The following is a 25665-nucleotide window of genomic DNA, read 5'->3' as shown; positions in this document are numbered from 1 at the left end:
CCAGGTTGCAGTTTGGACTCTTCAGTCCAGCAGAGAGAAGCTTCACTCCTGAATCCTGCAGGTTGTTGTTACTCAGGTCCAGTTCTCTGAGACTGGAGGACTGGGAGCTGAGAACTGAGGACAGAGCTTCACAGCTTCTCTCTGAGAGGTTACAGCCACTCAGTCTGAGGAGACAGGGAGGAAAATATGTTATTAATCCATCAAATGTTTGTGTTACTTTACAGTCAACAATATTCTTCTTGGACTGATTGGAGAATAAGTCATATTTTTCTAAACTTTATGATATTTTATTTTGAACTAATTCATTCTATATTTGGGACTCAAGAATTGAAGAACTGAACTACAGGCAACAAGGACACTGGAAAGTGAATTATTAAAATCTACAATAAACTGCATTAATTCAGTTGCTGATGAGAGTCAGTCTCTCTTTTACTTATCACCTGCTAGCAGCAGACTAGGAAACAATGTACTGATAAATAATCAGTAAATACCAGCAGATGGTTTGGTTTCCTAGGTACATTAAGCACCAGGTGAAGAATCATAATGTTTAATGGGCTGCTGTTTGCAAAGTTGTACAGTCCATTTAATCCCAAAGTTTGTTCTGCAAAATAAGAGCATGCATTTCCATCCTTAGACCTTCCTAACATGATATTTCTGAATTAATCAGAGGTCAGTTGATTGATCGGTTACCTATCATAATCAGTTGATTTCTGTAAAAAAGTGTCTGATCGCTGATCACTGTCTCCTGTTGCTGATGACCTGTATCTACCTTCTCCTCCTGCATGTGCAGCTCATCTCATCTTTCCTTCTCACTGCACAGCAACAAATCCTGTCATGAGGAACTATAACACTCTGATAGTGAATGGGGAAGTTTGTGTGATGCAGCGGGAAATTACCTCAGAGGTGAAGCATGTTAAATGCATCAATACAATGAATCTAATATTGTATTGAAAAAATGCTGTTGACAGAGTTTGGCTACATTGAGGCTCAATGCAGGAACAAAATGACATCCTGAGCGACCAGACAGCAGGTAAAGCAGCTCAACTACCAACAGTCACCTGGATCAGCATCATGGTCAGAAATAACTAGAAAAAGTCTTCAATCTGGCACTGAAAGATGCTGGTTCTCCTCTCGCTGTTGAACCTTCACTATTTATTACTGGTAGTTATATTTCACAGACATGGTGCTGCTAAACCTCCACCTGCAGTGAACTCACTGCTTAAAGCTGCAGCAGGTAATGTAAACAATGACAACAACAAAAATTCACATATTAAAGCTGTCGCTGTGCCCAAATATAAAAGATAATTTAGGACAAAGAAATAAATAATAATGATAATCAATCTCCTCTCCCTCCTCCTGTGTTCTGCAGAATTACTCACCTATGTCAGAACCAGCCAATCAGAATCAGCCAATCAGAATCAGCATTAATCAACAAGCTGCTCTCAGGAAGTTTAGATTTAGAACTCAGGATTGTTGATTTTGATGCAATCTGAAATTGACTCTGAATGAATGTTTCCCTCTTTTACTAGACATTATTGACATAATAAGTGTTATGAGATTTATTTCACTAATCTATAGTTTAAGGTACAGAGAAGATGACTGTTAAATATTGCTCAACTGGTTGGTTTTTCAGTTGTCCTTTAGACTGAGTAGCTGCTCTATTGTTTCTGAAAGTATGAGAAGCACAGCCTTCCTCTGAGACCAAACAGCCTGATAATCAATCAATCAATCAATCAAATTTTATTTGTTTAGCACATTTCCACAGCAAGGCATTTCAAAGTGCTTTACAAAAACACAAAGTCATGCATCAGGGAATAAACAATACATTTTTACATATTACATTCAAAAAAAATTCTAAACAGGTGTGTTTTTAATTGCGATTTAAAAGAAGTCAGGGTTTCCGCTGTTTTACAGTTGTCTGGAAGTTTGTTCCAAAGTTTTGGTGCATAGATGCTGAAAGTTGCTTCTCCTCTTGGTTCTGGTTCTGTTGATGCAGAGCAGACCAGAACCAGAAGACCTGAGAGTCTGGAAGGTTGATACAACAACAGCAGATCTCTGATGTACTGTGCTAAACCATTCAGTGATTTGTAAACTAACAACAGTATTTTAAAATCTATTCTTTGAGCAACAGGGAGCCAGTGGAGCTGAAGACACACAGTTCATCACATGATGAGAAAATGAGAACATTGAGGTAGAAACCAAGATCTGAACTGGATATTTTCACGAGAAGAAAACGCACAAGAAACTGGAGATTCACCTGTTAATAACATTAAAAAGTAATAAAACTGTATTTCCTTCTGTAGGTAATAAAAATCTAAATTTGTTATTTGTAAAATGGATGAGAAAGTCTAACAATTGGTTGGAGGAAGAATCTGCAATAATGCTTCTTTGTACTCTGATGATGCAACAATCTGTCAAGTGTCCAGCGTTACACTAACAGTTAAAGCCTGATCTCCATCTTTCTACATTCCTCTCTTCTTGGTTCTTTCAGTCTGGAATAAATGAAAACCAGTTGAGTTATGTGTCAAGACTTAGCATGATTAGCCTCATCACAGTCAGACATCTATTGATGTTATAATCTGATACTGAAATAAAATTTACATAATCTTATAGCAGGTAATGGACAGAAATCTGGTTTCACCAGGATTGAGAACATTTTACCTGAGAGTTTCCAGGTTGCAGTTTGGACTCTTCAGTCCAGCAGAGAGAAGCTTCACTCCTGAATCCTGCAGGTTGTTGTTACTCAGGTCCAGTTCTCTGAGACTGGAGGACTGGGAGCTGAGAACTGAGGACAGAGCTTCACAGCTTCTCTTTGAGAGGTTACAGACACTCAGTCTGAGGAGACAGGGAGGAAAATCTGTTATTAATCCATCAAATGTTTGTGTTACTTTACAGTCAACAATATTCTTCTTGGACTTGAAGAATAAGTCATATTTTTCTAAACTATATGATATCTTTATTTTGAACTGGTTTATTCTATAGTTGGGACTCAAGACTTGAAGAACTGAACTACAGGCAACAAGGACACTGGCAAGAGAAATATTAAAATATACAATAAACTGCATTAATTCAGTCGCTAACAAGAGTCTGTCTCTCTTTTACTCATCACCTGCTAGCAGTAGACGAGGAAACAATGTACTGATAAATAATCAGTAAATACCAGTAGATGGTTTGGTTTTCTAGGTACATTAAGCACCAGGTGAAAAAATCCTAATGTTTTAATGGGCTGCTGTTTGCAAAGTTGTACAGTCCATTTAATCCCAAAGTTTGTTCTGCAAAATAAGCGCATGCATTTCCATCCTTAGACCTCCCTAACATGATATTTATGAATTTATCAGTGGTCAGTTGATTGATCGGTTACCTATCAATCAGCTGATTTCTGTAAAAAAGTGTCTGATCATCGATCACAGTCTCCTGTTGCTGATCACATTTATCTACCTTCTCCTCCTGCATGTGCAGCTCATCTCCTCTTTCCTTCTCACTGCACAGCAACAAATCCTGTCATGAGGAACTATAACACTCTGATAGTGAATGGGGAAGTTTGTGTATTGCAGCGGAAAATTGCCTCGGAGGTGAAGCATGTTAAAATCCATCAATACAATGAATCTAATAAGGTATTTAAAAACATGCAGTTGACAGAGTTTGGCTACACTGAGGCTCAATGCAGGAACAAAATGATATCCTGAGCGACCAGACAGCAGGTAAAGTAGCTCAACTACCAACAGTCACCTGGATTACCATCACGGTCAGAAATAACTAGAAAAAGTCTTCAAGCTGGCAGTGAAAGATGCTGGTTCTCCTCTCGCTGTTGAACCTTCACTATTCATTACTGGTAGTTATATTTCACAGACATGGTGCTGCTAAACCTCTTCTTGGTTCTTTCAGCATGAAGTAAATGAAAACCAGCTGAGTTTATGTGTCAAGACTTAGCATGATTAGCCTCATCACAGTCAGACATCTACTGATGTTATAATCTGATACTGAAATAAAATTTACATAATATCTTATAGCAGGTAATGAACAGAAATCTGGTTTCACCAGGATTGAGAACATTTTACCTGAGAGTTTCCAGGTTGCAGTTTGGACTCTTCAGTCCAGCAGAGAGAAGCTTCACTCCTGAATCCTGCAGGTTGTTGTTACTCAGGTCCAGTTCTCTGAGACTGGAGGACTGGGAGCTGAAAACTGAGGACAGAGCTTCACAGCTTCTCTCTGAGAGGTAACAGCCACTCAGTCTGAGGAGACAGGAAGAAAAATCTGTTATTAAACAATTCTTCATAATTTTATTTTTTTTCGCATCAAAAATATTTTTCTGAAAACTTTATCTTGCTAGGGATTTTGAAAACAAATATTTTAGTAATGAAGTAATCCATGAATTATTCTTATACATATTGATGTTATAATCTGAAATTATTCTTATAATTTGGTAAAAAAAACAATTATAAAATAAAGTCTTGGTAAATCTGGCATAACACCTGTGTTAATATTGCATAAAATATCACTCCACTTCATTGACCATCTCTAACAGTTACTTTTCTTTAGTTTAGAAAATTAACCTGTAACAGTAATAGCTCACTTTCTAAGTTAACCTGAAGTAATACAAAATCTGAAATACTATTCAATTTAGATACTTTGAAGAGATAATACACCGATAAATAATCTGAAACATCAATACATGTTTATCTCAGAATTAGCATATTTCTGTCAAAAATAACTGCATTATCAATCTGTGTCCTTACAGAGCTTTGTTGGAGGCTTTAACCACTGGCAGCAGCCTCAGAAGCACCTCCTCTGAAGCAGAGTATTTCTTCAGGTCAAACACATCCAGATCTTTTCCTGATGACACTAAGATGAAACCCAGAGCTGACCACTGAGCAGGAGACAGTTTTTCTATGGAGAGACTTCCTGAACTCAGAGACTGTTGGATATTCTTCACTAGAGAACGATAATTCAGTTCATTCAGACAGTGGAACAGATTGATGCTTTTCTCTGCAGACACATTCTCATTGATAATCTCCTTGATGTACCGAACTGTTTCCTTATTGGTCTGTGAGCTACTTCCTGTCTCTGTCAGCAGACCTTGTAGGAGTCTCTGATTGGTCTGCAGTGAAAGTCCCAGGAGGAAGCGGAGGAACAAGTCCAGGTGTCCATTTGGACTCAGTAAGGCCTGGTCAACAGCTCTCTGATGGAGAGAATTTAGTTTAGGTTTCTCAAATAAGTTGGCTGTCTGAAGTGTAAATGAGTTTTCCATCAGGTTGACCCCAGAGTTGATGAAGGTCAGATGAACATGAAGAGCAGCCAGAAACTCCTGAACACTCAGATGGATGAAGCAGAACACCTTGTCCTGGTACAGACCTCTCTCCTCTTTAAAGATCTGTGTGAACACTCCTGAGTACACTGAGGCTGCTCTGATATCGATGCCACACTCTGTCAGGTCTGATTCATAGAAGATCAGGTTTCCTTTCTGCAGCTGATCAAAAGCCAGTTTTCCCAGAGACTCAATCATCTTCCTGCTCTCTGGACTCCAGTGTGGATCTGTTTCAGCTCCTCCATCATACTTGACCTTCTTCACTTTGGTCTGAACCACCAGGAAGTGGATGTACATCTCAGTAAGGGTTCTGGGCAGCTCTCCTCCCTCTCTGGTCTCCAAACACATCCTCCAGAACTGTAGCAGTGATCCAGCAGAAGACTGGGATGTGGCACATGATGTGGAGGCTTTGTGATGTCTTCATGTGGGAGATGATCCTGCTGGCCTGCTCCTCATCTCTGAATCTCTTCCTGAAGTACTCCTCCTTCTGAGGGTCATTGAACCCTCTGACCTCTGTCACCATGTCAACACACTGAGGAGGGATCTGATTGGCTGCTGCAGGTCGTGTGGTTATCCAGAGGAGAGCAGAGGGAAGCAGTTTCCCCCTGATGAGGTTTGTCAGCAGAACATCCACTGAGGTGGACTCTGTAGCATCAGTCAGGATCTCCTTGTTGTGGAAGTCCAGTGGAAGTCGACTCTCATCCAAGCCATCAAAGATGAACAGAACCTGGAAGTGTTCAAAGCTGCAGATTTCTTTGGTTTCAGTAAAGAAATGATGAACAAGTTCCATCAAGCTGAACTTTTTCTCTTTCAGCACATTCAGCTCTCTGAATGTGAATGGAAATATGAACTGGATGTTCTGGTGGGCTTTGTCTTCAGCCCAGTCCAGAGTGAACTTCTGTGTTAGGACTGTTTTCCCAATGCCAGCCACTCCCTTTGTCATCACTGTTCTGATTGGTTGATCTCTTCCAGGTGGGACTTTAAAGATGTCTTCTTGTCTGATTGTTGTTTTCTGGTCTGTGTGGTTTCCTGGATGCTGTTTCAATCTGTCTGACCTCATGTTCATCATTGACCTCTCCAGTCCCTCCCTCTGTGATGTAGAGCTCTGTGTAGATCTGGTTCAGAAGGGTTGGACTTCCTGCTTTAGCAATCCCCTCAAACACAGACTGGAACTTCTTTTTCAGACCAGATTTAAGTTGATGTTGACAAACTGCAGCAAATTGTTCTAATAACACAAAGAGTAAAATTAGTAACTAAACAAAATTATTTTCTGAAGATGATGTTAATAAACTTGATTTAATCTCTTCAATCAACAGCAAATGTGTAATTTATCTATCATTTCAAATCTCTTTAGAAATCCTCTTACTAGTCTGCAGACGGTCAGCCAGCTTTTCCTGCTTCATCCTCCTCAGGAAGTTCAGTGTGATCTTCATCACTGCCTCTCTGCTGCTCCTCCTCTGCTCTTCATCATCACCTTCCAACACACCTCATCTCTCTGACTCTCTGAATGTTCTGGGTAATCTGGACTCAGAACTTTCTGGATCTTCTTCAGTTCTTTCATCACAAAAGTGACAATATTGTCCTCCAGCAGCTGGAACAGAATAATAGATGAAGGAAACATCAGAGTGAAATCATGGAGCCAAACACCAGATGGATGTTGGACAGACTGACAGTCCTCTGGTCTATAAAGTGCAACATGAAGGTGACTTTGAACAGAATTCATGGAAAAGTATTTGTTGTTCATATACAGACCAAAAATATGGAGTCCAGCTGTGTTTGATGCTGCTGGACAGATGGACCCCTGAGAACCTCTGAGCTCTGCTGGTCCACTCTGTGGAGGAACGAGGAACAATTAGGAAGTCAGGAAATATTCATCCAACAATTAACAGATTAAATCATCAAAAGTTTCACAATAAAATCCCTTAAAGCAGAAAAATTGATTATCACAGAAACATAGTACAAAGACATTAGAAAGAGGAAGATGAAATACACAGATGAAGTAATAAAACAACAACACCAGAATCATCCAATAGGCATTCAAAAAAATTGGTGCTGAACTTGGACTTCAAACAGTCCAAACTGTCAGCAGATCTGATGCTGGTGGAGACAGTTTCCCAGAGCTTGGGGACAGTGGAAGTGAAGGCTCTGTCCACACAGGTCTTCAGGACAGTGTGAGACATCCATCAGGTTCTGATGACTAGATCTGAGGTGATGTGGACATGGAGGAGGTCTGAAATATGTGGGTGTGTTTCCATCTGGGATCCTCTCCTGGATGTTATAGAGGATTTTAAAATGGATCCTGTAGATCCCTGGAAGCCAGTGAGCTCACATTGTTTCTGTCCACACAGAGACAATCAGAAGGTAAAGGTCCATGAAGTGATATCTGGATGTGAGCAGTGAACCAGGTGATCTAAGTAGTTGTAAAGATTTAATGTTCCTGCTGATCCCATTAAGAACCAGCAGAACCTCTGATGGTCCACATCAGCTCAGTTTGGTTGAGTTCCAGCAGATCTCACCAACCACATCATGAAGCTTTCCTTCCCTGCTGAACTGCTCTCACAATGCACACAGGAACCAAGTCCTGATGGACCAGAATGGCTTTACCAGGTATTTCCCAGTGGAAATGTGATCCACTGTTAGTCTGACATGGAGCCAGGAAGCAACAGAACATCATCATCAACATCCAGACATAAAGATATGAAGGTGTTTTCATGAGAACAGAGCAGCTGATTTCTGTAGATAATGGATCAAACCCTCTGTAAGAAAAGACTTTTTGCAGTTCTAGTAGCTCGTATTTTAGACAGTAGGCAGACAGGAAAGAGGGCAGATGACAAACGTGGGGCGTGCTAAACCCTTGCGCCACCACAATACACCTCAGATCTTTCATTGATTTACCAAATTCAGTTGGACTTCATTGCAGCCATTGGTAGCCAGTATGAAACTGGCTGTAGTAAGTAATAGTCAAGCGTTGATCCATTGTGGCTTTGTTAAGACATGCTGATCGGCTAATTTTATACTTGTTGATTGCATGTACAGTCAATCCCAGAGATTTTCTTTGTTGTCCAAATTTGTTCCAGTCAGATGAATCTTTTTTGAACAAATCCATTTATTCCATGATACACAGCAACAGCACTCTGCGCTCAAAAACTTGTATATCTTTCAAGGTTCAACACCTGTCAGCTCTTGGTTCATATACTGGAGGCCATTGTCCCATCTAGTCACCAACAACCCAAAATACACATATTTGGTTCTTATAGAACCAAATATAAATAAAATCCATGATACAAAGTTCTTAAGTTGATTATTGAACCATATAAGCATAGAGACATCAATGTCATTGATGTGACATATTAAAAGAAAATAACCTGGTATTCAGTTTAATGTTCCCATGACAACAGAACCCAACAGAACTTATCATCACATGGCCACAATAACAGATATAATCAGAACAGTCACAGTAATTAGATACAGCTCACCTCTCTGATGATGGAGATCCAGGAGATTTAAAGGTAAAAGGACGATCCATTGACTTGTCGCTCTTAAAGGAGAAACAGATGGGTACTGGTACTGGTTCTGGATGTGGTTTTATTCGCTGATGGATCCTGATAGAAAAACATCTACTATAAATCTTTTGTGGAGGTTTAATTTAAAGATCATTTTTATTTTGACTCCTTGTAAAATAAAGAAATTTGAGACACAACAGAACTTCATCAACTTCATGTTCTAAATGATTCCCATCAGAACCGGTCCAATCCTCCAACACATTCCTGATCATTGATCCTCCTGAATAATGTCCGTCTTGTTTAAAGAGCAGAAAGATTTGTTTCTGAGATTTTGGGTGATGTTTGAAATAGGAATCACAAAATCCATGTAAACATTTTCTTTCAACATTAATCATTCATCAGATTTAGACAACAATATTAATATCAACCTAGACATTAAATTCACTTCTGCCTTTTTGTTTATGTGATAATAATAATATTTGTGTAAATTAATGTGACTGTTTCATTTGGAAAAATTAAGTTGATGGAAAACAGAATTAAATGCAGTTAAATGTGTGGTTCAAAGGTCATGTCAACATAATAGTTTATGTCCTGATTGAGGATTTTCTTGTTCTTTATATTTTATATTTTAGAGGTTACAGCAGAAAAGTGAGTCTATTCTGGTTAGATATTTTGTTTCCTGTTATTCATCAGCAGTAATGTTTTAGTTCTGGTCTGTAGAGAGGATTATCACTACATGAATGATTGTTTATTTGATATCAGGGAAACATCTGGAAATCAGATGGGATTTCTAGACCTATGTTAACTAGATGGACCTGGGAAAGCTATGGATAGAGATTGTGGATCTAAACGGACCTGATTAACACTCCAAAGATCTTTTATTAATTTACCAACAATCTAGTTGGACTTTATTGCAGCCATTGGACTGTAGTAGCCAGTTTAATACTGTGTTAAGCTTTTATCTGTTGCGGCTTTTTTAAGACGAACTGAGCTGCTAACGTTGTACTTATTCATTGCATGTAAAGTCAATCCCAGAGGTTGCCCTTAGTTGTTCAAATTCGAATTTATTCCAGTCAGATGAAACCATTTGTGAACAAAATCCAATTAATCCAGTAAACATTCATCCATCCATTTTCCATCACCCTTCTCCCTAACGGGGTCGGGAGGTGCTGGTGCCTATCTCCAGCTGGACAGGTCGCCAGTCTGTCACAGGGCAACACAGAGAGACAAACAGGACAAACAACCATGCACACACAAACTCACACCTAAGAAGAATCAACCTGACAGTCATGTTTTTGGACTGTGGGAGGAAGCCGGAGAACCCGTAGAGAACACGCGCACGCACGAACATGCAAACTCCGTGCAGAAAGACCCCGGGCCGGGAATCGAGTTGGTAGGCAACAGTGCTACCAACTGTGCCACTGTGCAGCCCCCAGTAAACATGACAACAGCGTTAACAATGACTCCACCACAGCAGTCAATAACTTGTATGGCCTTCTGGGTTCAACACCTATCAGCTTTGATTCAGATACCGGAGGCCATTGTCACATCTAGTTACCAAAAACCCAAAATACACATATTTGGCTCTTATAGAGACCAATAAAGTCCATGATACAAAGTTCCTAAGTTGATTATTGAACCATGTAATATAGAGACATCAATGTATTGATGTGACATATTAAAGAAAATAACCTGATATTCAGTCTAATGTTTCCCATTACAGCAGAACCCAATAGAATTTATCATCACATGGCCACAATAACAGATATAAACAGAAGTTACAGCAGTTAGAAACAGCTCACCTCTCTGATGGTGGAGATCCAGGAGATTTAAAGTCCATGATGTCACCCTTTGACCAGTCACTCTTAAAGGAGACACAGCTGGGTTCTGGTTCTGGTTCTGGTTTGAGTCTCTGATGGATCCTGACATAAACATGATGATTAAAACTTAATCAGCAAAGAGGAGCAGCAGCAGCTTCATCACCACGTCTGTTCTGGCCTGATATAGTGAACGCTGTGTGAAAAGGGCTGTGGACAGTTAGAGATGGTGACCTCACCTCTGACCTTTGCTCTGGCTCTCATCTTCCCCACACAGAGTGGTTTTAGAGGGAGGGACTCCCTCCTCTCTGTCCTCACACTGATCCATGCTGCTGAATCCACATCAGTTCACACACACTTTCTAGCTTCACCTGCAGAGGAAACACACATCATTCATCTGCACATCAACTCTGATCATCCTTTACATCATTAGTGCTGGAAAAAGATCAGCTGCTCCTCCTCTGATTGGCTCTTCTTCTCTGCTTCGTATCAGTGTCAGGTGAATGCAGTCAGACAGCAGAGAGCAGAGGAAGCTGCCATCAGCTGCTGCACTTCTACTATCAGTCCATAGAGACAAATTCAAGCCTTTATCACGTCTGATGGGAATTAGAGGAATTTGGATTATTTAGTAGGTTGCCCAAGACATTGTCTCATTGTTTTAATGACATAGTAGGTGTAAAATATTGAATAAAAATATTTTATAAAATGCTCCATGACTGGCTTAATTTTTTAGTATATTTAACTTTATGACACAAAGTTACAAGTGGATCATCCATATTGTATCCAAGTGTATTCTGGGTGAAGCTTCTTTCCAGCCGTCCACCAACATCATCATGATTCACTTGGCAACAGATGGCTAACTAGCGAGAACATTTTATGGACTACGTTGATATGAGTGGAGCTCCATGGAGCGTCAAAGTGAAAACGATGGAAAAAAAGAGAGCAAGGAAAAATGAAAAACTGGATGCATATTTTGTGTGTTTTTGTTGGCAGTGATTCAGGCCCGCACAAAACTGCCAATCCAGTGAAGGAGTTGGATTAAAAAGTTAATATTCTGACTGAATCAAACACATTTTAATATTTTATATTGAAAGGAAGCAGCAGGAAACTGTTGCATATGAATTTAATGGTGGAGAGCTCTCTTACAAAAGTCTGATTCAGAAATCCAGGATCAGAGATAAAGCCAAGCTTGACACAACGCCATCAGTTCATTCTAGTTTTATCCATTTCACAAGAAGAACCCAAACTAAGGAGGTGTGACTCACTTAGTTTGAGCCCGGCCTAAATAAATCAGATGACTATATGTTAACAAATGTCTTAAAGAAACCATGAGTTCGCTCACAGGCTCACTGATGCTATAATAGATCATTTCCATTCACCAAACCGCACACCTAACAAATAACATCTTTTGATAGAAGATTATGAGGAATTGAAGAACATCAAACTCAAGGCAAAACAACTGTTGGTACAATAGTAACCAATAGTGGATTGAATGATTGAAGGCATAATTTGCTCAAAATGTACATTTTCAAACAATTTCCTATTAAAATCATCATAATCATGCCATTTGCTCAATTTAACAACTTTAAATTTATAAATCAGAAAGTCAACATTATAATGTGGGGGCCTGATAGTGTTTATTTATTTGTCTTTTATGCTTTTATTCTCCTATTATCTTCTTCATCTGCTGTGCGTTTTGCTCTGTGTTTTCTAATATCACTTTTGGATCCTCTTTCATATCTTCCAAATTGTAAACAATGGATCTGGGTTTGATGAGGAGAATGAGCAAAGGAAAGCCTTTTTTACCCAACAGGATATTTATACATAATGAATCCCTGGATTCATTATGTAGTGGAAGACCCTCCGTCTGTCCATATTGTTGGTTGAGGATTTTGAGATGTTATATAATTAAATGTATGATAACAGGATTTCTGCTTTTTGGGCTCGTCAGTTATCTGGTATATCATACAATCCAGAAAACATTGGCAGCTGTTCTGCCCATTGAGAGGCTGCCTGTCTTATACAAGGAAATGCCTTGCTGTGAACATTCAGACTCAGATGCTGTGTGAGCAGAACCACAAACAAGAACTGGTTCTTTCTGAGAGGAACAGTTCAGTTGCAGTTCCTGAAACCTCAGGAATAAACCTTGGAGAATTTACAAGCTCAGCTCAGCAGAACCGATCATAAGTTTGTCTGTCTGGAGTTGGCATTGAGGTGTAATAGTGAGAACAATTATTGTCATCTGAGTCTGGCGTATTTTCTACCATCATAATGTTAAAAATAATAATAGTACATGACTGAATATCAACATGAATTTGCAGCATTTTTTCAGAAAGGGAAAAAAGACCAAAACATGCAGACAAGATGGTGAATCATGATAAACACTTTGGTTTCTGATGGGTTTGGGGAACCAGGATGAACTAAGAACAGCAATTTATCCTCTGCCAGATTATTGGCAGAGGATAAATTGTCACATATGTGGATAATTGGATTAATGTAACATATGTGTTATTGCTTTTTGAGAAACCAAATCAAGGTGTAATTAAGTCAAGATCTGATAAATCATGGTTTAATCTTTTATCTTTTTTTGGGAAACAACTCAAATTTTGAATCCAGGAAATAGAAACATGAAATAATTTGTTCAGAGAAAAACCAAAGAAACATCAGCTGTTCATCACTAATCTAATAATCCTGAAGATTAAACTTTAAAAGGAAGAGAGACGAAACTTTGACCAGAAATCAGAAGTGGATTTTTTTTAAAACATGAGAGAAAAAACAAACAAGAAAATCAAAGTTCAATTAGGAAAAAACAAGAAAACTTACAGTTTGATCAAATGATCCAAAGAGTTGATGAAGAATATCTGAACAACAGTCTGACTCTAAAACTGAAAGTAAATGTGAGGGATGTGGTGGGACTGATGACATCACAACTCACATGATTTTCAGTTTTCTTCTTTCAGAGCAGCAGAAAATCTGCAGTGAAATTAGAGACGTGTTGATAAAACCTTCATGAGGAAAAGAGAAGTTCTGATGAAAATGTTTCATGATGGAATCATGAGGAGAAAAAAGTCCAGAGAAAAATATCAGCTGATTCCTGCAGCAGTAACTGAACTGACTATAAATACAAACTGAAAATAATCAGAAACAAAATAATCAGTAGTTCCTGATATCACCAAACTACTGCAGCTGAAATAACATTATTATAATACAGATTATTACTATAGCTCATATAAACTGTCTGCAATATATATTTATATAATTATTCTCTTATTTCTGAATTATGATTCATTTCACATTCTGGGGTAAAAGTTACTCAAAACATCAAAATGTACAAATAATATAAATTATAATTTACTAGAAGTTACCTGTGGAAAACCACAAAGGTCAGAACTGGATCCTAAACTTTATTACTTTACATAAATGATTTATGCAATGAATCTAATTTGTTTAACATTTACTTTATTTGCTGATTCATTATTTTGATCTGGTCAGTTTGGAGCAGCAACAGTTTAATGGAAGGAGAATTACAAATATTAATGATGTGGCAAAAATATTAACACTAAATTATGGAAACATTTTAATATTTAGTATCAAGAAAATAAATAAATGAAAGTGCAAACTTTAAAATGTTATGATTTAGTAGAGATCAGAACAACATTGATTAATTACAAAGTCTATAATAAACTTTCATGATGTAAAGAAACTGTTAGAAATGAAAGAAACTATAAACTAATAGAAAATGATTTATTTAGGATGAATATTAAAACAATTGTAGTTCAGTTAGAGGGATTTCTAGTTTGCAATAATTTAGTGAGGAGATAAAAATGTTTTTCTCTCTTTAAAATATTTGCTAAACAAATAAAATAAGATTTATGATGTTTTTTAGTTTCTCTACAAACTTAGCTGGAAATCTTTGAAGATGTTTTAGAAAAATAAACAGGAAATATTTTTGCTGCTTTGATTTGGATGATTTATGTAGAAAAGAGTGAAAGTTTGAAAAGTTTGTTTTTCTATCTGAACTTTTTTCAGTCTACACTTTGTATTCTTGCCATTAACAGTAATTTGAACTATTTCTATAATAAAATTGCCCCTCCCTCGGCTTTATGGACAGCTGGATAAAAACCCTTGATCCACCGACTCTGTTTTTAATTTCTGCTGCTCCAAGTCGTTAAGATGAGTCTCTTGCAATAGAGATATTGAACTTTTAAGCCATTTTAATTCAGCTAATATTTTCTTCCTCTTTATCGGATGACCCAGTCCTCTCACATGATAACACAATATTTAAATCACTCATAATATATAGTTGTTTTAATCATGTCGACCTCAACCTCTACTTTTTGACCCTTTGACCTCAATTCTGGATGTTGCATCTGATGTGTTTCTGCCTCCTGTTGGTCACTCAGTGTGGCCACAAACATGTCAAGGAATAAGAACATAGTAACACAGAAATAGTTTGAACACATGAAGCCCCAAGGACTCCCATCAACCCGCCTGGTTCTATTAAGACCACATATAATCTGTGGTGGCCTCCTGACCAGCCCCCGATGTAACCAAGGCAGAGCGCCGTGTGCCCGTAGTCGCTCTGGGGAAAAAGCACTAAGTGCTTCCAGATCACAAAGAACAGCAATAATTCCCTGCTGAGATCTCCACCCAATTGGGAGAACGATAGTAACCAGGTGATATTGGCGACCCGTTAGATCAGAAACATTTGAAATGCAGATTCACTATATAACTATGTAACATTGGCTGTTTCCATAACGTCTTCTTCTCCCCTAATAATTGTTGCTAAAACATCCCTTATATCCTCCAGAGTTCCTCTGTTTATCAACATTTTGTTCTCCTCAGTCTTCAATGTAAACTTTTAGATGTGCATCAGGTTGTCCCCCTTTTCCATGTCTCCTGTTGTTGACTCTCGGAGTCCAGGCCTCTCTGGAGGCTCCGCTTCCATCCTCTCTCTCTCACTCATCTGCACCGAGACGTCCAACCTCTCCAACGTCGGTACCGCGTCCACAAGAGGAGGGAAGCTTTTCGTTTTTGAGTTGCGCCGGAAAACCACATTTAGCCTGTTTTCGTTTAAGTTGCTTGATGAAGCTCCGCAGTCTCACTCTCTTCTTTTGGAGCTCTGGAGAGAAGTCCTAGTCAAAGTATATTGTTTTCCCTTGGAGAACGATGTGTTTTAGTGACCCGGACCGTTGCAGCAGCGCTTCTTTTCTGGTGTAATCCATGAAGCGGCCAATGATGGAGCGAGGCGGGTTGGTGTCAGCGGGCCTCGGTCCCGGCGCTCGGTCTGCTCTTTCAATGCGGAAATCCTCCTGCAGAAGAAGCGAGGTTCTGATTCATTCCTTTACGAAGCCGATCATGTCCTGTTTCTGGCTTCTCTCCCTCCAGAACCTGCTAGATTCTGAGATGGTTCCGGCCCAGACGGTTCTGCAGCTCAGGGTTTTTCAACCTTTTCTGAGCCAAGGTTCATTGTTTTCATTGAAAGAATCACGAGGCAAACCACCGACCAAAAATCATCTACTGCTTCAATGTTATATGGTGTACCACAGGGCTCAATCCTTTTCTGTCTTTATTTACTGCCTCTGGGTTCTATCTTCAGGAAACATGGGATTTCATTTCATTGTTATGCTGACGATTGCCAGATTTACTTGCCCCTGAAGCAGAAAGATGTCCAGTCAATCAAACATCTCCTGGCATGTCTAGGTGATATTAAAGCTTGGTTGGCTTTGAACTTTTTAAATTTTAACGAAAAGAAAACAGAGGTGATGGTGTTCGGACCCAGTGGCTCCTGTGAGTCCTCCTCTGTTGACCTGGGACCCTTGGAGGTTTATTTTAAACCTGTTATTACAGATATTGGTTTTAAGGTGGACAGTGATTTTAAATTGGACAGCCAAATTAGAGCTGTGGTTAAGTCCAGTTTTTATCATTTAAGGCGATTGGCATCAGTAAAATCTTTTCTTTCAAGGCAGCATTTCGAAACAGTGATCCACGCTTTTATTTCAACTCGACTGGATTACTGTAACTCTCTATATTTGGGAGTCAGTCAGTCACTGCTCTCACGTCTGCAACTGGTTCAGAATGTGGCTGCAAGACTTTTGACAGGAACTCGAAAGCGAGAGCATGTAACCCCTGTCTTGGCATCACTTCACTGGCTGCCTGTTTATTTAGGATCCGTTTTAAAATTCTTATGTTTGTTTTTAAATCGCTGCATGATCTTGCCCCGGCTTACCTTTCTGAGCTTCTTCACCCTTACATACCTTATCGGTCTCTTAGATCTGCAGATCAGTTGCTCTTGGAGGTACCGAGATCTAGAAGGAAGCTCAGAGGGGACAGAGCTTTCTCTGTCGTGGGTCCTAAGCTATGGAATGACCTGCAGGTCAGAGAGGCCCCTTCACTGTCCACTTTTAAAGTTCGTCTTAAAACCCATTTATTTTACTTGGCTTTCAACTCCAGCGAGATCTAGTTTTATATTGTATGTTTGTTGTTTTAAACTGTTTTTGTTTTTATCTATTTTATGTACAGCACTCTGTTTCAGCTGTGGTTGTTCAAAAGTGCTTTATAATAAAGTTGGTAAGTTGGTAAAAACGTAAACAAATAATACTCTATAGCCGCAGATATTAAATATATAGTAATTATTATCAAAGTGTCTTGAATAGAAATCAAATAAACACAAATATTTATTTTTTGTCATATTTTATATTTCTTATTTCAAATTGCACTTAACATGTTCACTTCAAAAATACAGCTGAACAGAGGCACAACAATGTGGTCTTAAAGTTAAAGAGGTTAAACTGCAGTTATAAAACACTGTAGAAAACTTCAGTGTTTTACAAACTAATTCTGTCCACAAGCTTTCTGTTGGCCAGAATACAGAAAATAACTCCATGTGAAGAGTTGAAGCACAAAATGTCAACATGTGTATATTTTAGTCACTTAGTGTGAAGCCTGTGCATGTTGGGATGAACACAGGGCTGAGATCCTGGCAGGAGTTGAAGAAAGACACACGAAGCTCTTCCTCCACAGCTCTCAGTCTCTCTGTTTTTATAATAGCCAGGCTTGAGAAGCTCACTTCACACAGATATGGTGAGGAAAATGGGAGCAATGTCAAAGTAGCTTTGTTTGCCAGAACTGGGAACTCCTTGGCAGCAGTGAAACCAAAAACTGTCCAAAGGTCGATCAGCAAAGCTCAGCTTTAAACCACCATTTTGTCTCAGTTCAGTTAGTTCCTCCTGCTCCTGTAAAGTCATGTTCTTTCCAACAATTGCTGAGCTGTTTGGGTCCCTAACCCAGTCAAGGCCTTCAGTGAAGGCTGAAATAAAATGACATCTTTTTGACAAATATCTCATATTTGTTGACACCAATAAGATTTCACACAACCAAAAGCATGACAAAAAAAACATCCAAAGCCAAGTGACATAACCACTAATTTCCTGTGTAGTTTGTCCAATAAAAATACTACAGAACAGTCCAGGGAATTCAGACTGAAGAGGATTTTCAGTGTTAATTTAGATTCAGGTAAACATTTAATTTGCTTTGCAAATCGCTGAGATGTGCAGCAACCTTCTTTGTTCTCCTGATCACCTGTGGTTGCTGCTGTGTTCCTTGTCTGAGGTCCTTGGCTGTGCGGTGCATTACTTCAACCATAGAGAGGGGGAGCTGGAGTGAATTTAAACCCCTGCTTATCAAATTGTTTCCAGGAAATGTAAAACGACCGTGGAACTTCAACTTTCCAGTGTTTAGTGAATAAAGTCTAATCTTTTCTGGGTGTGCTGGGATGTGAGGCTGCAGGCGCCTTCTGTGATTAATGTACCAATTTACAGCTGAAACACCACTGAAGCCTGGGATCTTCACATTTTGTTGTTTGCATTTTCTCTTTTCAAGTATTGTCTAACATTTCTTCATATTAAAGTTGATCTTATTAACTTTGGGTTTATTAATCTATTACCTAACACTTTAGGCATTTTGCATTTTAGTAATTATTCAGCTTATATTTTGATGAGATTTACAGTATTACCTTAATATTTTGCTCACTTTACACTTTATTACTCTAAGATTTCACTAATTGATTTTTAAATGTCCTCAATTTAAAATATTGTTTAAACATTTATTTAACCATTACTCATTTTTAACATTTTATTAATGTCACAGTTTATTAACATTCACATATTATTTTGAAATTGCACTCATTTACAGTTCATTAACCCTCACATTTTTGTTTAACAATTAAACTTCCTTTAACATTTTATTTTGTTGTATGTTATTGTTTATCCTGTAAGATGAACATTGTGATTTCGATTCGCCGCCTTCGGAGGCGTGGGGTGTTCTATCTGTTTTACCCCCAACAAATGGAAATGAAATGACATGAAAGACAACAGCAAAGTTTGAAGACGAGTCAACATCAGTAATGAGACTCGGGGGATGTTTCCAGATTGGGACAATGTCTACTCAGGATGGAGAGCCCTCTTAATTTGTGTGGTCTCTTTGAGACCAAAAGGGGGAGCTGTTGAGGTGCTTATCAAGGTCAAATACACACATATGCTTCTACACACATTACACTCTCATACTTTCACACAAAGGCCTTTGTATTTGTAACAGATACAGAAACTGAATCATCTCCTCATTCCCATCTCCAAGGAAATAGATTTAGGTGACGCAGGACATCAGATGACCACTGGGCGTGTTTTGAGATCATAAGCAACAAATCTTCCTGTTTTTAATAATATGTTGTATAGACTCGGAGGGCTTTTTTTTTACACTTCTAGTCTGTGATAGTAAGCGTCTCTTTTTTAGTGCTAAAAAAGAATAAAAATGTAAAGTATATTTGCTTTGTGTTGGCTGATTTGCGTGCGCTTGCACGTTTTTGGTCTGTCGGTTTAGAATACATGATGTTTTTCACAACATTAGCAAGCTAAATAATGCTGGTTCTGGTTAGCTAGCTGATTAATGCTAGCTAAATAGCTAGCATTAAGCTGGTTAGCTAGCTAATTAATGCTGGCTCTGGTTAGCTTTTGGATTTTTTCTCCAAAGAGAAAAATGTTCTGCAGGTTCTGAGTTTCAGGTAGAAGTTCTGAATGAAACAGAAAATATTAAGATTGTTCCACTTTGCTTAAAAGCATTGACCTCTGACCTTCATGGGATGGGAATGTTTTACTTTAATTAGGACTTTCTGAAAGGCAGAGTTGGTGAAAAAAATATTTTCAATGCAAATATTTAAATTTGAACAGAAAAAGAACAGAATGAGCAGCAAATCAACCAAAGGCAGAAGATTTTTTTTTTAAAATTTAAATACATGAAGAAAAACTGCAGCAAATTTCCAAAAGGAAGATTTAATATTCAAATCTGACATGTTGAGAAAAATAGGAGCCGATAGAAACAGAAAATGATCAGATTGAGAAAAACTGATCAATATTTCAATGAAATCTGATGAATGAAAGAAAAAAATAAGAGAAACAACATCTTGATATTCAGTGTGAAGCTTTGACTGGAAACAAACAGAAAAACATGAGGATCCTGGAATAATCCTGCAATAGTCCTGAAACAATCCTGAATGATCCTGAAATAATCCTGGAATAATCTCAGCTTCCATCTTTAAAGGACTGGAAGAAGAAAAAGTTTCCAAGGACTCAATCAGAATCGTTTCACCAAGAAATAGATTGTAGAGACTGAACTATCTGTTCAACAGTGAGAGAGTTTCTCTGACAGGAGGAAAAACTTTAGACTCTTTAGACTCAAATCAGCTCAGAAACACTGAAGAGGAACCAGAACTGGACCACCAGAACCCAAATCCAGGAATCAGAGGTTCAGTGAATGTGGTGTTGAAGGTGTGGAGGAGGATCAGTGAGTCAGAGGAGACTCTGTAGAAGGACAGAATGCCAGCAGGATAGTCCACATACACTGCTACTCTGTTAGAGACAGAGGAGGAGAGATCAGTTACTGTCATTGTGCCTGACAGAGTAACAGTCATGATCAGAGCACATCAGACTCCAGGAATGATCATTCCCTCCAAACAAACAGTCTCTACTGTTTCCTTTCCTCCCGATTCTTCTGTAACTCACTGATATATAAACTTCTCCTCTCCACTCGACCTCCCAGTAACAGCGACCAGTCAGACCAGTTCTACACAGCAGCTGATTCCAGAAATCAAATCTGTCTGGATGATCAGAATATGACTGAAACTCCATAACATATGTCACCTTCCTGTTGTCTTTAGACAGTTTGAGGTTTCTGTTCACTGTGTTTGTGTCGATGGTGAGTTGACAGGAATCTGATGGAGAGAACAAACACAATCCAGCTGCAGTTATTGATCATTTATTGACACTTTGACTCCTGAATGAGTGATGTGACAGTTTGAAGATGGTTGAATGTGAGCTGCTTTGTTGTGATGAATCAGATGAAAAACACACTTACATCTCCATGGACCTGGAGTCAAGAATCGGCCTCCAGCAGGCTCCACCCTGAAAGGAGGAGGGGGGTCAGACCATCAGTCTCTTTCAGCAGCAAATGGACATTACATGTCTCTCAGACACACATTGTCCTCCACTGAGACAGGAACAGTCCATCATCTGGATTGCAAACTGCAGTGGATGTAGGAAGGACAGTTGGTGCTGCTGCAGCACAACTCATTTCTCCAAACACAGGAAAAGCTCCAACAGAGAGGAGAAAGGAAATCCTCAGTAACAACCTGAAGAAACTCACTGAAGCCTAAAAGGACATCAGGAAACTAAGGAAACATTTCTGGAAGCTCCACCTGATTTAATAATCAGCATTAAAATACAATCAATCTAAACTCTGATCAACACCTGGATACCTGATCCATCCACACTCCCACACACAGATGAAGGAATGAAACACTAAACAGCCCTGCTGCTGAAAACCTGCTGTGGCCTCACTGTAATATCCAGAAATACAAACATTAAAAAGGAGAAGCTGCATCACATTCAACAAAGATTCAACAAGAATCAAAGATTTGATCTGTGAATATTTCAGAAAACTGGATGATGATCTAAACATTTAGCTTCCTACTAAATGTTTCCCAGCAGACTGACTAAAGACATTTCTCCCTCTTCCTCCTCTATCAGACCTTCTCTGCTCCTGCAGCAGGTTCCTCCATACCTGAGAGCTTCCAGTCTCCAGTGTGGATCCTTCAGTCCAGCCGACAGCAGCTTCACTCCTGAGTCTCCTGGATGATTGTAGCTCAGGTCCAACTCTTTCAGATGGGAGGGGTTGGAGGTCAGAGCTGAGGCCAGAGAAGCACAGCCATCCTCTGAGACCAAACAGCCTGATAAGCTGCAGACACACAATTCATCACATGATGAGAAAATGAGAACATTGAGGTAGAGACCAAGGTCTGATGGATGGATGGATGGATGGATGGATGGGATGGATGGATGGATGGATGGATGGATGGATGGATGGATGGATGGATGGATGGATGGATGGATGGATGGATGGATGGATGGATGGATGGATGGATGGGATGGATGGATGGATGGATGGATGGATGGATGGATGGATGGATGGATGGGGATGGATGGATGGATGGATGGATGATGGATGGATGGATGGATGGATGGATGGATGGATGGATGGATGGATGGATGGATGGATGGATGGATGGATGGATGGATGGATGGATGGGATGGATGGATGGATGGATGGATGGATGGATGGATGGATGGATGGATGGATGGATGGATGGATGGATGGATGGATGGATGGATGGATGGATGGATGGATGATGGATGGATGGATGGATGGATGATGGATGGATGGATGGATGGATGGATGGATGGATGGATGGATGGATGGATGGATGGATGGATGGATGGATGGATGGATCTGTAATTATGCTTCTTTTTGCACCTGAGATGCATCAATTTGTCAAGAGCCCAGCGTTACCTGAGAGTTTCCAGGTTGCAGTTTGGACTCTTCAGTCCAGCAGAGAGAAGCTTCACTCCTGAATCCTGCAGGTTGTTGTTACTCAGGTCCAGTTCTCTGAGACTGGAGGACTGGGAGCTGAGAACTGAGGACAGAGCTTCACAGCTTCTCTCTGAGAGGTTACAGCCACTCAGTCTGAGGAGACAGGGACGGAAAATATGTTATTAAAGAATTCATATAAAATATTTTACTTTCCAGTCAATTAAGTTCTTTTTTGAAAGATTGAAGGAACTATCTATTGTTGCACATATTTATGTTGCCTTTTGTTGTGAATTAATTTGGTCAATGGTTGGGTCACAATCTTTGAAGGTCTGATCTAAAAAGAACAGGAAGGCTGGCAACAAAACTTTTGAATTACACAATAAAACTAAATTCATCTCAGTTTCAGCAGAAAGATGAGTTTTGCTTCTTTAATAATGTATAATGACGATGGGGTTGTTATGGTGATAATGCTACATATTAATAGAGTTTCTTCCCCATGTATCCCTGTGGGCAACATATGGGAGACAATGCATCAATAAATGAACTAAAACAACATGAATCAATATTTAGCACATCATTAAAAATTTACACTTGATCAACAATAACTGCATTAACAATCTGTGTCCTTACTGAGCTTTGTTGGAGGCTTTAACCACTGGCAGCAGCCTCAGAAGAACCTCCTCTGAAGCAGAGTATTTCTTCAGGTCAAACATATCCAGAACTTTTTCTGATGACACCAAGATGAAGATCAGAGCTGACCACTGAGCAGGAGACAGTTTATCTGTGGAGAGACTTCCTGAACTCAGAGACTGTTGGATCTCCTCCACTAGAGAACGATCATTCAGTTCATTCAGACAGTGGAACAGATTGATGCTTTTCTCTGCAGACACATTCTCATTGATCTTCTCCTTGATGTACTGAACTGTTTCCTGATTGGTCTGTGAGCTACTTCCTGTCTGTGTCAGCAGACCTTGCAGGAGTCTTTGATTGGTCTCCAGTGAAAGTCCCAGGAGGAAGCGGAGGAACAAGTCCAGGTGTCCATTTGGACTCTGAAAGGCCTGGTCAACAGCTCTCTGATGGAGAGACTTTAGGTCAGATTTATTAAATGATGGAGATTTCTTAGATGTTTGTTTTTCTTCCATCAGGTTGACCCCAGAGTTGATGAAGGTCAGATGAACATGAAGAGCAGCCAGAAACTCCTGAACACTCAGATTGACGAAGCAGAACACCTTGTCCTGGTACAGACCTCTCTCCTCTTTAAAGATCTGTGTGAACACTCCTGAGTACACTGAGGCTGCTCTGATATCGATGCCACACTCTGTCAGGTCTGATTCATAGAAGATCAGGTTTCCTTTCTGCAGCTGATCAAAAGCCAGTTTTCCCAGAGACTCAATCATCTTCCTGCTCTCTGGACTCCAGTGTGGATCTGTTTCAGCTCCTCCATCATACTTGACCTTCTTCACTTTGGTCTGAACCACCAGGAAGTGGATGTACATCTCAGTCAGGGTTCTGGGCAGCTCTCCTCCCTCTCTGGTCTCCAACACATCCTCCAGAACTGTAGCAGTGATCCAGCAGAAGACTGGGATGTGGCACATGATGTGGAGGCTTTGTGATGTCTTCATGTGGGAGATGATCCTGCTGGCCTGTTTCTTATCTCTGAATCTCTTCGTGAAGTACTCCTCCTTCTGAGGGTCATTGAACCCTCTGACCTCTGTCACCATGCCAACACACTGAGGAGGGATCTGATTGGCTGCTGCAGGTCGTGTGGTTATCCAGAGGAGAGCAGAGGGAAGCAGTTTCCCCCTGATGAGGTTTGTCAGCAGAACATCCACTGAGGTGGACTCTGTAGCATCAGTCAGGATCTCCTTGTTGTGGAAGTCCAGTGGAAGTCGACTCTCATCCAAGCCATCAAAGATGAACAGAACCTGGAAGTGTTCAAAGCTGCAGATTTCTTTGGTTTCAGTAAAGAAATGATGAACAAGTTCCACCAAGCTGAACTTTTTCTCTTTCAGCACATTCAGCTCTCTGAAGGTGAATGGAAATATGAACTGGATGTTCTGGTGGGCTTTGTCTTCAGCCCAGTCCAGAGTGAACTTTTGTGTTAGGAATGTTTTCCCAATGCCAGCCACTCCCTTTGTCATCACTGTTCTGATTGATTGATCTCTTCCAGGTGAGACTTTAAAGATGTCTTCTTGTCTGATTATTGTTTCTGGTCTGTGTGGTTTCCTGGATGCTGTTTCAATCTGTCTGACCTCGTGTTCATCATTGACCTCTCCAGTTCCTCCCTCTGTGATGTAGAGCTCTGTGTAGATCTGGTTCAGAAGGGTTAGACTTCCTGCTTTAGCAATTCCCTCAAACACAGACTGGAACTTCTTCTTCAGACCAGATTTAAGTTGATGTTGACAAACTGCTGTTAACACAATAACGTAAATCAGATATTAAAGAAAATCATCTTTTGAATTTGATTACATCACTTCAACAAATGTGTATTTTATCCTTCATTTCAAATCTCTACAGAAATCCTCTTACTGATCTGCAGATGGTCAGCCAGCTTTTCCTGCTTCATCCTCCTCAGGAAGTTCAGTGTGATCTTCATCACTGCCTCTCTGCTGCTCCTCCTCTGTTCTTCATCATCACCTTCCAACACCTCATCGTCTCTCTGACTCTCTGAATGTTCTGGGTAATTTGGACTCAGAACTTTCTTGATCTTCTTCAGTTCTTCCTTCACAAAAGTAACAATGTTGTCCTCCAGCAGCTGGAACAGAATAATAGATGAAGGAAACATCAGAGTAAAATCATGGAGCCAAACACCAGATGGATGTTGGACAGACTGACAGTCCTCTGGTCTACAAAGTGCAGCATGAAGGTGACTTTGAACAGAACTCATGGAAAAGTATTTGTTGTTCATCTACAGACCATAAATATGGAGTCCAGCTCTGTTTGATTCTGCTGAGCAGATGGACCCCTGGGTACCTCTGAGCTCTGCTGGTCCACTCTGTGGAGGAACCAGGAACAATTAGAAAGTCATGAAATATTCATCCAGCAGTATTCATAGTGGAAATCACCAGGAGTTTCACATTAAAAGTCCTTTATATAGAAAAAAAGAGCATCACATGAACAC

The 25665-nt window shown here is 39.6% G+C and overlaps 2 protein-coding genes across 2 annotated transcripts in view; both read right to left on the bottom strand.

Moving 5' to 3' along the window:
* LOC129379650 (NACHT, LRR and PYD domains-containing protein 5-like) overlaps positions 1–10960 on the bottom strand; it is a 77722-nt gene extending 66762 nt beyond the window's left edge. The window contains 2 exon segments of the mRNA XM_055060447.1: positions 10611–10730; positions 10865–10960. Coding sequence (XP_054916422.1) covers positions 10611–10730; positions 10865–10953 — 209 coding nt within the window. The 5' untranslated portion in view covers positions 10954–10960.
* A 9010-nt stretch (positions 10961–19970) lies between these two features.
* LOC129379617 (NLR family CARD domain-containing protein 3-like) lies at positions 19971–24958 on the bottom strand (the record flags this gene model as incomplete). Its single annotated transcript, XM_055060429.1, is given in 6 exon segments — positions 19971–20557; positions 20559–20889; positions 21033–21079; positions 21738–21911; positions 22524–22697; positions 23175–24958. Coding segments are annotated over 6 exon segments (2709 nt in total), but the record flags the coding sequence as incomplete, so codon positions are not given.
* Between the last annotated feature and the right edge of the window lie 707 nt (positions 24959–25665).

The sequence above is a fragment of the Poeciliopsis prolifica genome, unplaced genomic scaffold (genome assembly GCF_027474105.1).
Source record: "Poeciliopsis prolifica strain line A6 unplaced genomic scaffold, Auburn_PproV2 SCAFFOLD059, whole genome shotgun sequence".
In the NCBI taxonomy this organism is placed as follows: Eukaryota; Metazoa; Chordata; class Actinopteri; order Cyprinodontiformes; family Poeciliidae; genus Poeciliopsis; species Poeciliopsis prolifica.
This window is presented reverse-complemented; position numbering and strand designations above follow the sequence as displayed.